The sequence below is a fragment of the Cydia amplana genome, chromosome 12, assembly GCF_948474715.1.
Source record: "Cydia amplana chromosome 12, ilCydAmpl1.1, whole genome shotgun sequence".
In the NCBI taxonomy this organism is placed as follows: Eukaryota; Metazoa; Arthropoda; class Insecta; order Lepidoptera; family Tortricidae; genus Cydia; species Cydia amplana.
Genome location: NC_086080.1, coordinates 15,252,520 through 15,268,129, shown reverse-complemented (window position 1 = coordinate 15,268,129; position 15,610 = coordinate 15,252,520). Strand labels below are relative to the sequence as shown.

At 38.8% G+C, this 15,610-nt stretch overlaps 1 protein-coding gene across 1 annotated transcript in view; it reads left to right on the top strand.

Annotated features, from left to right (window-relative positions):
* Window positions 1-15,610, top strand: part of LOC134653175 (palmitoyltransferase ZDHHC8) — a 47,761-nt gene that overhangs the window by 11,196 nt on the left and 20,955 nt on the right. The window contains exons 4-5 of the mRNA XM_063508523.1: window positions 9,490-9,665; window positions 14,140-14,334. Coding sequence (XP_063364593.1) covers window positions 9,490-9,665; window positions 14,140-14,334 — 371 coding nt within the window. The remainder of the gene's footprint in view (window positions 1-9,489; window positions 9,666-14,139; window positions 14,335-15,610) is intronic.

The following is a 15,610-nucleotide window of genomic DNA, read 5'->3' as shown; positions in this document are numbered from 1 at the left end:
GTCACGTGCAAGTTCTACAGGCCGCCGCGCTGCTCGCACTGTTCTGTGTGCAATCATTGCATAGAGGTAAGTTCAAATAATAAATAATAATAAATGACATAACTGTACGAATGAAGTGGTGCGTCACGTGCAAGTTCTACAGGCCGCCGCGCCACTCGCGCTGTTTTGTGTGCAATCACCGCATAGAGGTAAGTTCAAATAATATATAATAATAAATGGCATAACTGTACGAATGAAATGGTGCGTCACGTGCAAGTTCTACAGGCCGCCGCGCTGGTCGCACTGTTCTGTGTGCAATCATTGCATAGAGGTAAGTTCAAATAATAAATAATAATAAATGGCATAACTGTACGAATGAAATGGTGCGTCACGTGCAAATTCTACAGGCCGCCGCGCTGCTCGCACTGTTCTGTGTGCAATCATTGCATAGAGGTAAGTTCAAATAGTAAATAATAATAAATGGCATAACTATGCGAATGAAATGGTGCGTCACGTGTAAGTTCTACAGGCCGCCGCGCTGCTCGCACTGTTCTGTGTGCAATCATTGCATAGAGGTAAGTTCAAATAGTAAATAATAATAAATGGCATAACTGTACGAATGAAATGGTGCGTCACGTGCAAGTTCTACAGGCCGCCGCGCTGCTAATACTGTTCAAATAATAAATGTGTTTTAACGTACGTTATGAGTGTTAAGAGGCCGTAGTCGATTTGAAAACGCGCGAAGATACGACATTTACACAGTAACCGAACGCCGGCCCCTGCTTGAAACAACGCGACCGTCTTAAACAGTATTGATACTTTCGCAACAAAATATGCGTAACTTTAGAACTTTAGTTGGGTTAAAATAAAACTTTCGGTAAATTTGATATATTCGTTTATTATACTTACCAACCATGTATTCATATAATAGTTATTTGTACAACAAGAGATCAAAGTTTGATATTTCTTCGAGTGCTTATTTTGAGTCCCGTGCAAGCGAAAGATTCTATAATAGATTCACGAGCGTAGCGAGTGAATCTAATTTAGAATCTTGAGCGTAGTAAGGGACTCAAAAGCGCACGAGATGTAAATAACTTTGATCTCGTGTAGTTCACAAAAGTTTTCACCTCAGCAGTGAGAACATATTAGAGAACCCGAAAAATGTATTCCTTCTTCATCACTTACCTATTCACTCATGTTTTCTTAAGATATACCAACAATTAAGTTTTCACCTCAGCAGCTCGAACAAGGGTACTTTGCTACTTAAAAACAGTGAGCAAAATCGCATTTTGCTCATTTTGTCTCACTCAGTGAGCAAAATGCGATATTGCTCACTGTTTTTAAGTAGCAAAGTACCCTTGTTCGAGCTGCTGAGGTGAAAATTATATTGCATGGTGATGATGATTGCATAAGGTTATAATATATATATATAACCTTAGTGCAATTTTACGGTAACATATATTATATGTTACCCTTTTAGTAAATGAAAATTTTAGGTGACAATGCAATATTATGATGATATGGAGCTAATCTGATGATGAAGTTGGAAGGTAGCCATAGGAACTCTGGAATGGAACGTCGCAACTCTATCGAGTTTGGGCTCGTTTGATTCGTCTTGACGAGTACTTTGTCTTTAGATGGTATCCGGGGTCTGATGATGGTGCTGAACAGTTGCCATAGGAACTCCGTAATAAAACGCTATAACCCCATCGAGTTTGGGCTAGTACGATTCGTCTTGACGAGTACTTGGTCTCTCGATAGTTTCCAGGGTTTGATAATGGAGCTGGGAGGTGGTGTAACGTTATACGTTACACGAACTATTATTATTAAAATAAAATACAAAAATAAATAAAAATACCACTTAAAACTAATTTTACGAGCTAATATTTACAATTAAAACTATATTAAAACATAAAAAAGTGCAACAAGTATTCATCGACGCCGTCTTAGCGCTCCGATCGATTGAATGCAACATTTTAGAGCTCACGGAAACAAGTTCTTTTGTTTGTCCTGTGGTCAGTTGCATTAGCGGATCGCCCGTCGACCATTCCCGATCTTCATTCGAGATAGAACGCACGTCACATAGATCATCGGTCTCTGATACGTACATCAATTTATAAAAATGTAACCGATATATTTTTCGTTGTCGTCCCTTACGTTCCTCGAATGTGTTTTTCACTAACGTCGTAATACGTTAAAAATGTATCGCGAGTGAAAGTAAACCCCAAATTGGGTAAGTGGTAATCTTATTAACGCAAATGTAGATTTTACTTGCTAATTAGATATTAAGATAATTTTAGTGCTTTTACTTTGCCTCATCAAACCATTTCACAATTAAATACTTTAGTGTATAATGATTTTGCTCGATCATGCTGCTGTTACGATATTGCATCAGAAATTATTTCCACCCTCATTTTGAAAATATAAAATATTGCATCATCTTTACAAATTGTAATCTCCGACTCTGATTGTGAACATCCACGGCATCACTGCTACATTTTAGGTGCTTTCTTTTCCTGCCGCTTGCCGGGGATGCTCACAAATTACGTAGCCGGACTGTATTCTCATGCGTTTGGATGACGCGTTCCAGGGTCCAAAGTTCGGGCTGTTAACTTGGCGTGGAGGATCCACCGCCGCAGCCACACCTACACCAACGCCACTCTCGCCAGTCGGAAGACCACCCCGTCTCGAGCACCGGGCTGCCCTGAGTACAGTCGGCCACAGTTTCAGCGCCCGCGCACACCCAGGCGAGAGTACCTAACCGCAGAGTAGAGAGGATATTGTGTGGATTTATAAAACCAAACCTACGACCCACTTGGCCATTTAGTTTTTTTTTTAGATTGATTAAATTTTCTTTTGCACGAATCTAGATTACTCATTTCTCTCTTCTAGAAAGTAGTTTAGATCCAAAACGTGACAGTGGCCATAGGAACTCCGTAATAAAACAACTCAATCCCATCGAGTTTGGGCTCGTTTGATTCGTCTTGGCGAGTACTTTGGTCCTAAAGAGTTTGATGATGATTTGATGAAGCTAAAAAGTTCAAAAAAATATATATGAATATAAGATTTTTTATTTGTTAATACTTAACAAAAACTAAAAAGCTTAAAATAATGCTAAAATAATTAAATTTTGATAAAAAATATACCTACCATTTTATTAATACATTTTACAATACAGATGGTGCTACTTTACGGCACTAGTGCGATAATTAGCACATTACGTAACTATGTCGAATATTAAAATGGCCATATGTACCTACTGTAAAACGTTGTATGATACATAATTTTGTAACATCTGTAAACTGACATTCACAATCTGACAATAAATGATTACTTATGGAGAAAGTTTTTATTAATTTGTGGCTTTTTAGTACATTACCGTAAGTTGACCCCTAGGAAACTATTGATACTGGATAGGAATGGGATCAATTGGCATATAAAAATATCATGTGAAAAATAAAAGTTTTCATTTTCATACAAATTGTATGGGAAAAGTTTTCCTCGATATGTGGCTTTTCTAGCCGGAATTTTTTTTTTGCTTCCATACAAGGTTTTGATCCTCAATAGAAATGGGATCGATTGGCATCAAATTGATTACTTATGGAGAAAGTTTTTATTAATTTGTGGCATTTTAGTACATTACCGTAAGTTGACCCCTAGGAAACTATTGATACTGCATAGGAATGGGATCGATTGGCATATAAAAATATCATGTGAAAAATAAAAGTTTTCATTTTCATACAAATTGTATGGGAAATGTTTTCCTCGATTTGTGGCTTTTCTAGCCGGAAATTTTTTTTTGCTTCCATACAAGGTTTTGATTCTCAATAGAAATGGGATTGATTAGCATCAAATAAAAAGTTTGTCAAAAATTACCTTTTTCTCGCACCCTGTATATGTTTTGTCCAAAATCTGTAAAAGCCAATCTTCATTGATTTTAAATCGAGGGAAGGTCTTCTAAGACCATTTTCTCGTAGCACCACGGGATCTGGTAGCTGCCCTCACTGACCCAAAAAGAAAATCCACCCTGTATATATATATATATATATATATAAGCTACTACTAACCGTTTATAAATAAAATCGTGTTACATTTTGGCAGCAAGAGGAATAAAAAAGGTGTAACACGCTTTTATTTAAAAAAAACAACGGGTTGCACTCAGGGAGTGCCGGCAGAAGTGAAAACTCAAAGACTAGTGCAAAATGCACTATGTATAATTGAGGTTAACGCCATCTAGCGTTATTTCGTCGCATTACTTGAAACCCCTCACTGTTAGTACTTGAGTTATATTAATACCTACCAGTTAGAGCGAAACTCACTAGATGGCATTCAGATCTTGTTGAGACGAATCAAACGAGCCCAAACACGACGTGGTTTCACGACCTGGTTGATGAGTACTCTTGAGCCCCTGTCGGCTTCATCGTCAGACTCTTGAGTACCATCTCTTGTCAAAGATCTTGTTGAGGCGAATTAAACGAGCCCCAACGCGAAGTGGTTTCACGTCCTGGTTGATGAGGACTCTTGAGCACCTGTCGGCTTCATCACCAGACCCTGAATACCATCTCGTGTCAAAGATCTTGTTGAGACGAATTAAACAAGCCCAAACACGACGTGGTTTCACGACCTGCTTGATGAGTACGCTTGAGTACCTGTCGGCTTCATCATCAGACCCTGAATACCACATTGTGTCGAATATCTTTTTGAGACGAATCAATCAAGCCTAAACACGATCTAACCAATAATAGATGATAATACTATAAACTATACAAGAAAATAAAGAAGTACTTACAACCAAGGATTAAAGTTCCTGGTCGTAGTATACACGCATACCATAACAGCCAAAGACGCAAACAGATATAATATTTTACACGGCGCGCACGCACACAACGATAAATAACTTCGCGATCGTCGATGCAACGTGCGGAGCCGATCAGCACACGTCCTGCCTCTATAAGCTCTGGCGAGCGAATGAGTCCGCGAGCGCGCGTCACTGGTTATATACGAATAAAGAGAGCAGTTTTTAAAAATTCGTCAAAAAATAAAAGTTGCAATTTATATAAAATTATGTATCACAACAGTTTAAGTAAACGTTGCAGATTATTTGAGTATGAAAACTACGTCGAATATAAGTAGATTTTCGGAGAAATTGCCACTTGTTTTGAGGTAATTTCTGGAGAAAATTGATTTCGTCTAACCTTCATTTACACTATTTCAAAGTCATAAAAACAAAAATGTAGTCTACGACAGTTGAAGTACAGGATATGTGTAATACAAAATTACCATTTTTAGCAGTCCAAACTTTACGAAATTCACAAATAAGATCGACTAAATCTGTGCTTAACGCGCGTTTACCTAAACGTCCATCAGAAAAACAATCATTACTAACTTAGTGAGTCTGTTTTCAAAAAATTGATCTGTACAAGTGGGAGATAAGAAGACGTGCTAATAGATACGAGTACTTGTTATTTCTATTACGTAACAAAAGGTGTACAACTTCATTGCCTAAAATCAATACCGGCCTCTTAATAATTGGCGAGATCAAAGCCACACGACTCCGCTGGCTCGGTCACATGGAGAGGATGGGAGAGGATCCTGCTGTGAGAAGAGCGTATGTGGGGCACCCGGGCGGAAAACGTCCGTCTGGGCGTCCCAGATACCTCTGGAGTGACGAAGCCCTAAGGCCAAGCGCGCACCACGATTTTTTGTCGCGCGATTGTTTTGTCGCAGAAATTCAACGTATGTGTTTATATGCCAGTGCGCGCATATGCGACAAAATAATCGCAACGATTTTAAAATTGTGATTTGTCACATTTTTGCGCGACTACTCGCGACGCGATTGTCGCAAAGTGAATTGCAGCATACGGAGTTGTATGGCCCCGCGCGCACTGCGATAATAAAATCGCACCCCGGACCTCAGTGGCAACGAGTGACAAGAAAAAGTTGATTCAACCATATGCCTTTTAACTAACCAGCTCCAGCTACAGTCAACTAAGTTGCTAGTTAGGTCATGTGTGAGCTCTAATCAGATTTCAGCTTGTCATTAGTATGAGAGCACTAAAAGGGATTACCTAACAACTATATATAACTATATATCTATAACTACTATTTCCGACGCAATTTAGAGCTTAAAGTTATGAAGATAAAGTCGGTTTTACAGTGAGTCGCGGTCTTGGTAGTCGGTTGCTCTGAAAAGGTTAGTTAAATAAATTATTCACGGTTGATGTCTTCGTGTTTCTCGGGATTTTCTCATAAAAAAGCTTGGAATTAGAGCAGACCTTATTCCATAGATAATAAGGATAAAATACGGTAGCATTATAGAAGAAACGAAGTTTTTTCAGTATCAAGTAAAATCTTTGTACTGATCATTTTGTAGTAGGTAAAATTTTGTAAACTTGGTTACCCCTTTCAACGTAAAGACAATTTGTGGCGTCGGCGTTCCATTAGAGACTATGTATCTCTATAATGGAATCGGTTGTTTTTACAAACACACATTTAAAAACTTACCGGCCTATCTGTAGTGTAGAACTGTAGATAGATATACATTTTTGTATATTTTGTATACAGGGTGGCTAAAAACTAACTGCATTCTCGTTTTTTTCGCGATTTCGGGGTTGGCCCCATATTAAAAGTTGCTCAGTATAATCTCAAAAGTTCCCTAGAAACGGGAATGCAGTTATTTTTTAGCCACCGTGTATTTTGTGTTAGTGTAAGGCTTGAGTGGACGCTCGAGTTGGGCGTACAGCGGGGCGGGGCGTGCGGCGTGCATGTTAAACAAATGCGCTTGGAGCTATAGGAGCGGCCCTAGTGCACGCTGCTCAAATTACTTGTGAGCCCGACGCCACGCTGCACGCCCCGCCGAACGCTCCGCTTCGAGCGTCCACTCAGGCCTTACACTTAGGTTAGCTGTACCAATAAAACTATATTTTGTCATGACTCGATGTCGGTTCGTTCCATATCATATGCATAATCGCATAAGCACCTGCCGTATCAGCTGCTGCTGCCCTATGACGTTTCTTAGCAGCATAAATAAAAAGCCTTTTTATTATTAATGCTTTCAGAATATTTTTTTCTCGACGTGGCACAGTGGAGAAATAAAATATCGAGTTAAAATAATAAGTTTTTACTCGGAGCAATGAAAGGTTAAATCGATTTTTACTATCGAAAGAAATTAATGAACAGGGGCCTTACCATGCAATGATTTATAACTCAAGATAGGTTATAGGCGTTCCAAAATTGAAGCGCTTACCTTGTGACAAATTGGACAAGTTGCCTTTAGTCGTGGCTGGACAAGCGAGAAATGTGCACGTTCTAACGAGCTCCCACACACCGAAAGATAAAGAGACGACCTTATGTTTAACAACGAGTGTAACAAAGATGGATGGAATGAGAAAATTAATCAAAAATAACAGATTTCTTCGTAGGCACAGAAATAAATATGGAAGTATTTTTTGTGCTCCTCAAGTATGAGTATAACCTATCTATGGTTATATAATATCATTGTTACCATGACATCCTTGCGATTCTGTTTAGGACCTAAACTGAATCGCTAAAGGACGGAGCTATATGTGACGTCCCACGGGAAAAGGTCCCTAATGGCGGCTGGCACCTACGTCGCGCATTAGTAATGGAGTGACGTAAGCAACAGCGTAAGCGCCGACCGTCGTAAGGTACGTTTTCTCGTCGAATGTCACATATGTATAAGTCGCATAGCTCCGTCCTTTAGCAATTCAGTTTAGGTTCTAAACAGAATCGCAATAAGGACACCATGGTAAGGCCCCTGATGAAAAGAAAATATCGTCAAGCAACTCTTCTGTAGTTTTCGAGAAATATCTAGAAGCTTCTAAGCCCCATTTTACCCATTAGCGTTAAAATGTCATTCTATGGAACTTGCTAACTATGTAAACAAAAGTCACTAAAGTTTATTTTTTAATTCGGTAGACTAAAATGACATTTCTTAGTATGAAATGACATTTTATGTTCATACTATATGATACTATGAACTGTCATGTCAGTCTACCGAATAAAAAAATAGATTTTAGTAAATTCATCAATCAGAGACAATTTCAATATGGCGGTTTGTTTACATAGTTAGCAAGTTCCATAGAATGACACTTTACTCTTAACGCATTCATTGCCAACGTTTTCGTAGCGCTACACTCGTAGCCGATTCTAGCGTTTTCCCGCTTTGTAGAAGAAAGAGACTACGAACAGAGTCCCGCCGAGCGGGTTCTCGGCATTCAATGTGTTAATTTATAGCCTTAACAACTTCAGTGCCAGCGGTTGCTACGCGCTACGAGCGTAGCCGATAACACGGGAAAACCGTAAGTAGCGAAAAGCGACTACGGATAGTGCACCCGCCTGGCGGGTTGCTGGCAGTGAATGCGTTAACGTCAAGTTCATTATTACGTGAGCATTGTTCCGTGAACTTATTCCAACTTGCACAATACATCTCCAATACAAACGACGTGTTAAAATAGAAAAGCCATATATCTTACGTCCACTCGTAGTTACATTGAACTACTATTGTATCATTGCAAACTCAACCTTGCCCTTTAAGAATAGAGTTTATTTTACAATAAGCTTCGAGTTGCTTTAAGCTAAAAGTCACGTCCATTGGAGCTTGCGTGTTCTTATAGTAGTAAAAACAACTTTGTATGCTTGATATACAGTTCATTTTTCAATAAACTATGTTGTAAATTGTTGTTCTAAGCTATGTTATAGTGTATATGATATTTGTAGAGTAAATGTTTTGTGTCGCGTATGTAGACTATACGGTAAACTTTGACTTTTAACCTATGCTTAATTTTATTATAACTTTCATAAACTGCATATGACTAAAAATAATAAATATTCTTTATTGTGCACCATACAGTTAAAATTACACAGAAAATGAAATACAGTTCAAAGTTACAGCTATGTACAACAGGCGGTCTTATCGCTAAGAAGCGATCTCTTCCAGACAACCACACTTACATGAAACTGGAAACTGGAGGCATATTCTGATTGTAATAGAAAATTTATTATGAATTTGATCTGGATTTGTTATATTAGAGATCATATCCATAACAAATCCGGAATATATTCATAACTTGATGCTTCCTGGGGCTCTGGTGCCTCCCACGACAAACTATAACTGTCTATAAACTATTTTCACTCAAGTATTTACTTAAGTTAGTCTAGTCCTCCTGAGACCCAGAAGCATTTGTTTTGTTTTTGAATTAGAACCCTTAGTTACTCAATGAAAGTTCAAAAATTTTTGGAATATATGTACAAACATTTGTACGCAGGGTCTTAGTGTAAGGCCTGAGTGGACGCTCGAAGCGGAGCGTTCGGCGGGGCGTGCAGCGTGGCGTCGGGCTCACAAGTGATTTGAGCAGCGTGCACTAAGGCCGCTCCTATACGTTTGCATTTGTTTAACATGCACGCCGCACGCCCAACTGTAGCGTCCACTCAGGCCTTACACTTAGGAGGTTATATAAAGTAGTATTACATTTTTCTCTTTGTCCACAGACATTTGACCACCACTGCCCTTGGGTGAACAACTGCATAGGGCGGCGTAACTATAGGTTCTTCTTCTTCTTCCTAATATCGCTCTCCATACACATGCTGAGCATATTCGGACTCAGTCTCTACTTTATCATGAACAATAACGGCCGGACTTTGACAGAAGTCGAGCCTATTGTGTCGTATCCTTTTTGAAGTTGTGTGGTGTGTATATGGGCCATTTTATTTAAAGTTGTCCCCTACACTTTTTTTTCAAAATTGGCATTTTTTTACGAGGGGCGTTCAAAATATTCTCGGTATTGATATCTTACGACCTCTTCTAAAATTTCTTTCGTTACTTGCCGCTAAGGTTTATTCATTGACATTAAAAAAAAGTATAATTCGAACCGAGATGGTCTTTTGTTTTTCTGCAATTGCTGAACAAACATGAACATCATGTGCGAATTGACAATGTTAACTAAATTAGAACATCGATGCGTGATAAAATTCTTGACAAAACAGGGTAAAAATCAAAAAACCATAAAAGAGGAAATGGATTGTGTTTACCGTGAGTCTGCTCCTTCTTTATCTACCATTCAAAAGTGGTCAAGCGAGTTTAAACGCGGAAGGGAGAGTATTGAAGATGACCCTAGACCTGGCCGGCCTGTAGTAGCTACTTCACAAGAAAATATTGATAAAGTGGAAAAACTTATATTGGAAGATGGTCGAGTGAAGGTAAAATCTATAGCACAAGTAACCAATCTCTCTATTGGTACCGTACATGATATTATACATGACCATCTTAATATGTCAAAAGTAAGTGCAAGATGGGTTCCGCGAATGCTGACTCGGCTTCAAAAAGACATGCGTGTAGCTTGTTGTTCCGATTTTATTGACCTGTGCGGTGAAAATCCTGATGAGGTGCTGCAAAGAATAGTTACTGGAGATGAAACCTGGGTTCATCATTATGACCCAGAGAGTAAACAAGAGTCCATGCAGTGGCACATTAAGGGTTCAGCTCATCCCAAGAAGTTCAAGGTCATCCCTTCAGCTGGCAAGGTCATGGCCACGATATTTTGGGATTGTGAAGGAGTATTACTAATCGATTATAAAGAAAAAGGTGTAAATATCACAGGACAGTACTACGCTAACATTCTACGTCAATTAAAGGATGTAATTAAAGAAAAGAGGCGAGGAAAGTTAACCAAAGGTATTCTGCTTCTGCATGACAACGCCCCCGTCCATACTGCTCATATTGCCAAGGCAGCTATTGTTGAATGTGGGTTTAAAACTGTTACTCACCCACCGTATAGTCCGGACTTAGCCCTCAGCGACTTCTTTTTGCTCCCCAATCTTAAAAAGGATCTGCGTGGAAATAAATTTTCTGACGATGAAGCATTGAAGGCGGCAGTGGAGGAGCATTTTTACACGAAAGATAAAAAATATTTTTACGAGGGATTAAAAAAAATAATTGATCGATCTTTTAAGTGTATGAACATAGGGGGGGAGTATATTGAAAAATAAAAATATCAAACTTTTCGTACTTGTTTGTTTTCATTCTCATACCGAGAATATTTTGAATACCCCTCGTATGTTATTTCTACTCAGAATCATGAGCTCCTTTGATCCTAATAGGAGAAAAAAAGTGTCCCAAGATTTCCATACATTTTTCGATCTTCCCATTCCGAAACCGCCATACAAAGTCTATGAAAAAATGGTAACGGAATGGGAAAAAAACCTTGGGACACTTTTTTTTCTCCTATTAGGATAGAAAGAGCTCGTGATTCTGAGTAGAATTAACATAAATTGACAATATAAAAAATTGTGTAGGGGACAACTTTAAATAAAATGGCCTGTATATGGCTTAAAAGGTAAATATACCTATAAATAGACATCAAATTTTGCAGCAAGAAGAGTGTCATAAATGTCATAGGTATATTAGTTTGTCAAAGGACTTTCTCATTTCAAACATAGACAGATAATCATATTATATTTGACTTGCACTATAGTTCGTTTTTTTTGAGCATTAGAAATAAGGTAAACTATAAGGTAGGATGTGTCTTTTAATTGAAAAACACATTTTAAAAATAAGTTACGGTAAATATGTAACAATTATGAATCTAATAGAAGAATAGAATAGAATAGAATAAAATTTATTCAGGACGCTTATACAACAACATTTTACAAAAACATGTCACAAAAACGGTTTAAAACGTCACTGAAAAGGTTTCCACTCAGCTTGATGTCAAGGTATCTTATGAATACCTTGACGCTGGTCTTCCGTGGAAACCCTTCCAAAAAAAAAAACGAAAGTTCGTATATCTAACTAAACCTATGAGATATAATATAATACGATCTTTTATAGTCTTCTGCTTTCATAAGTAATAGTTATTGATTTTTAAAAAGTGTTTTTCAATTAAAAGACATGTTAAAATCGCTTACCTTCTTTCAAGTTCTTTCTAATTCTAAAAAAAAACGAACTATAGTACTAGCACCCAAAAGAAAAGGATGAGTATAGTTTTTTTGGTTCTTATTTACTGACAAATTGGTTTGACCAACTATAATCACTATGGTTCCTGATTTCCCGAAATATTATAATGAATAATAATGAATAATGATTTATTGGTAAATAGTTATTTACACGTCATAGTAGGTACATTATGATATTATACAAAGTTGTAATACATATAAAATCATTATTTGACTAAAGTATGTTACATTGTCATTAGGTCAAAGTCAAAAATCAAAGACACTCAAAATAATGTTACACAGGGCATTGACAAATGTTAATAAGGTTTTTTTCTTTTAAATAAACAATTCTTATTCTCATGTAGTCACTTTACTGGTTTAGGTATTTTTACACATTAATTTGTCAATAAAATTTCAACTTTCCTTAAAAACATATTCATTTATTTCAATGACAAACTTTTAAGGATGTTTATTTTTAGCTACGAGGGGCGTTCAATAAAAAGTGAGAATGAGTATGTTATATACAACTTTTATTAAATGTTATTTTATTTTTCGACATAGTCACCTTTTAGCATAATACACTTAGTATATCTTTTTTCTAAACTTAATATTCCATTTCTAAAAAAGGTTTCATCTTGAGTACTTAAAAATTCTTGTACTGCAGCGACTACCGCGTCGTCGTCTTCAAATTTCTTGCCTCTTAGGTATTCCTTCAATCTCGGAAATAGGTAGAAATCACTAGGGGCGAGGTCTGGTGAATACGGAGGATGCTTAAGGATATTGAACCCAGCATAACGTATTGCAGCCATTGCAACGGCGGACTTGTGTGCCGGTGCATTGTCCTGATGGAACAACACAATTTTCGAGAGTTTACCTCGCCGTTTTTCACGGATATCATTGCGCAATGTTGCTATTTGTTTGGCATATAAAGAGCCCGTAATAGTGGCTCCATGCTCGAGATACTCAATCATTACGACCCCTTTACCATCCCAAAAAACAGAGCCCATGACCTTACCGGCAGATGGGCCCACGTTGAATTTCTTCGGAGTTGGAGATGATGGCCTTTTCCATGTCATAGACTGCAGTTTCGTTTCAGGGTCGTAATGATGGAGCCTTGTTTCGTCCATTGTTATAAATCGCGCCAAAAAAAGTTCCCGGTCTTGCTGTATCAGGTCCAAAGCTTCTTGACAAATCTCGACTCTAGTTTGTTTTTGCGTGTCAGTAAGCGTTCTGGGTACCCAACGCGCTGATACCTTTTTCATACCCAAGCGTTCATGTAAAATATTATGCACGCTCCCCGTTGAAATCTTTACATTTTCAGCAATAAAACGAACCGTGACACGACGATCCGCCAAAACTAAGTGTTCAACTTTTTTCACAATTTCTTCAGTTACTGCTGTAGTAGGGCGTCCGGAGCGGGGGTCATCCATGGTCGATGTTCTTCCACGTCTAAATTCGGCGCACCAATGTGCGACTGTCGAATACGGAGGAGCATTAGACCTTAAAGTGTCCCGTAAATCTAAATTGACTTGGTCCGTAGAAAAATTTTTCAAACACAAGTATTTAATAACGGCGCGCAGTTCAATTTTCTCCATTTTCGCTAACGTACTCAACAGCATCGCAAAGAAATCGCCGCATTTTTTTTAAACAAAAAACAGTTAGTTTTTTTTTTCATGGCAATCAGCTAGGTAGATTAGCTTTACCGGCCAGTATTTACTTTCCTAATATTTAAAGAGTTTGCATCTCATTCTCATTATATATTGAACGCCCCTCGTAGATGACGTCCTAATGATTTGAATGGCATTTTGAATTGTTCTGAGTGGTCACTTGTTTCTCAAATATGATAAGTATCTTCTTCAACCTAGCGTTTTCCCGGTTTAGCGCCAGGGTCCGCTTTCCTACTCATCATCATTCTCTTGCCCTTGTCCCATTCACTTGGGGTCGGCGCAGCGTGTCTTTTTCTTCCATACGTACGTACGTTCGTTTCATATCTCCCACACAGTCCATCCTTTTCCTCGGTTTTCCTCTCGTACTTCCCTCCCCATTCATTCGTACCTAATACCTTTCTCGTCACATGGCGTTCATCCCTCCGCATCACATGCCCGTACCACGCTAGGCGGTTTGCCCTTGCTTTTTCTGTTATGCTCCTACTCAAGAAAATAAAATACAAAAATCAATGATCCAGTTAAAACCTTAACGCACGGTCAGAATGGTGATAATGGGCGTAATAGCCCTCCTAGCCATCCCGATATTCGGGCTGACGGGGTTCCACATGGTGCTGGTCTCGCGAGGCCGCACCACCAACGAACAGGTCACCGGCAAGTTTACCGGCGGCTACAACCCCTTCTCGAAGGGCTGCTGGTACAACTGCTGCTATACGCAGTTCGGCCCGCAATATCCTAGGTAAGACCACTGACCAGGCGTGGCTCACTCCGTGAACTCGTCGCATCGTTACAAGTACACCAATTTCGGTGTCTAGCCATAGTAGTTCCCGCGCTACGGAACGGACGCCTGCTCGCGTTTGCGCCACCTAGCAACTGCTGCTATACGCAGTTCGGACCGCAATATCCTAGGTAAGACCAGGCGTGGCTCACTCCGTCGCTACAAGTACGGCCCACACCAATTTCGGTGTCTATAGCCATAGTAGTTGCCGCGCTACGGAACGGACGCCTGCTCGCGCTTGCGCCAGCGGGCATATCTGTCGTAATAGACGCGTTTTGTAAGTTTTGTTAGAGAGTGAATCTTCTGTACCTAGTACTATTATTTATTCTGTGGTATGACACCTGACGGTACAAACAGTAACACTCTACTGTCCATCGGTGGACCTTGAGATGAGGTGGAAAGAGAGGACGAATCTTGAGGAAATCCCGGTACAATTAAGGTAAGTTGAGTACTGATACTTAAGTACAAAATGAATTAGTTAAGGGCAAATTCACTGGCGGTTCCAACCCTTTCTAGATAACTGCTTGGGGCAGCTTGGCCAGCAATATCCTAGCTGAGTGATAATGCTATTATAATAACGATAGAAAACGGAGTTAGTAGATAAATACAAGGAAATAAGGAATTAAGTAATGTGATACAAAGATTTTGTGCTTATCATTGGGAAGTCTGAGATGTATACTTTAGAAAAATGCTAGACCACGCTGAAAGAGACACCAATACCGCGTGTGGCGTATAAAAAGTAAATATTTATAAGATAAGATCGACGTCTAAGATATGTATATATCGTCGTTGCGCTTACAAATTCCGCCATGTGACCTTTCAAATTTTGACAACTTTGCGTAGATTTTTTTATCGCAAATTTACAAGCGCAGCGACGATATTAGTAGATTACACGACTCCACTCGATTCTAAAGGTCTCAGCACTCGGCTATTGCCAATTCCGTGGCGATAATAGGTGTGGGGAGACCCTAAATTTGCAGAAGTCGACTCATTTTTTACGAGACTGCACTAGACCCCGTTACTCTGACACTTGAGGTCGACTTAAACAAAAGATTAAAAGGTCCATAATAAAGAAAAGACAAACAAAAACTATAAGCACGTCACTTCAAACAATAACGCCGCTTCCGTCTATTTATAGTTTTTAATGGAAACTCAGATTCCATTTTGTATTATTTCCCGCCTCTGCAACGCTGAAAATTTAATCTCTCATATTAAATGACCCTTTTCATAAAGGTTA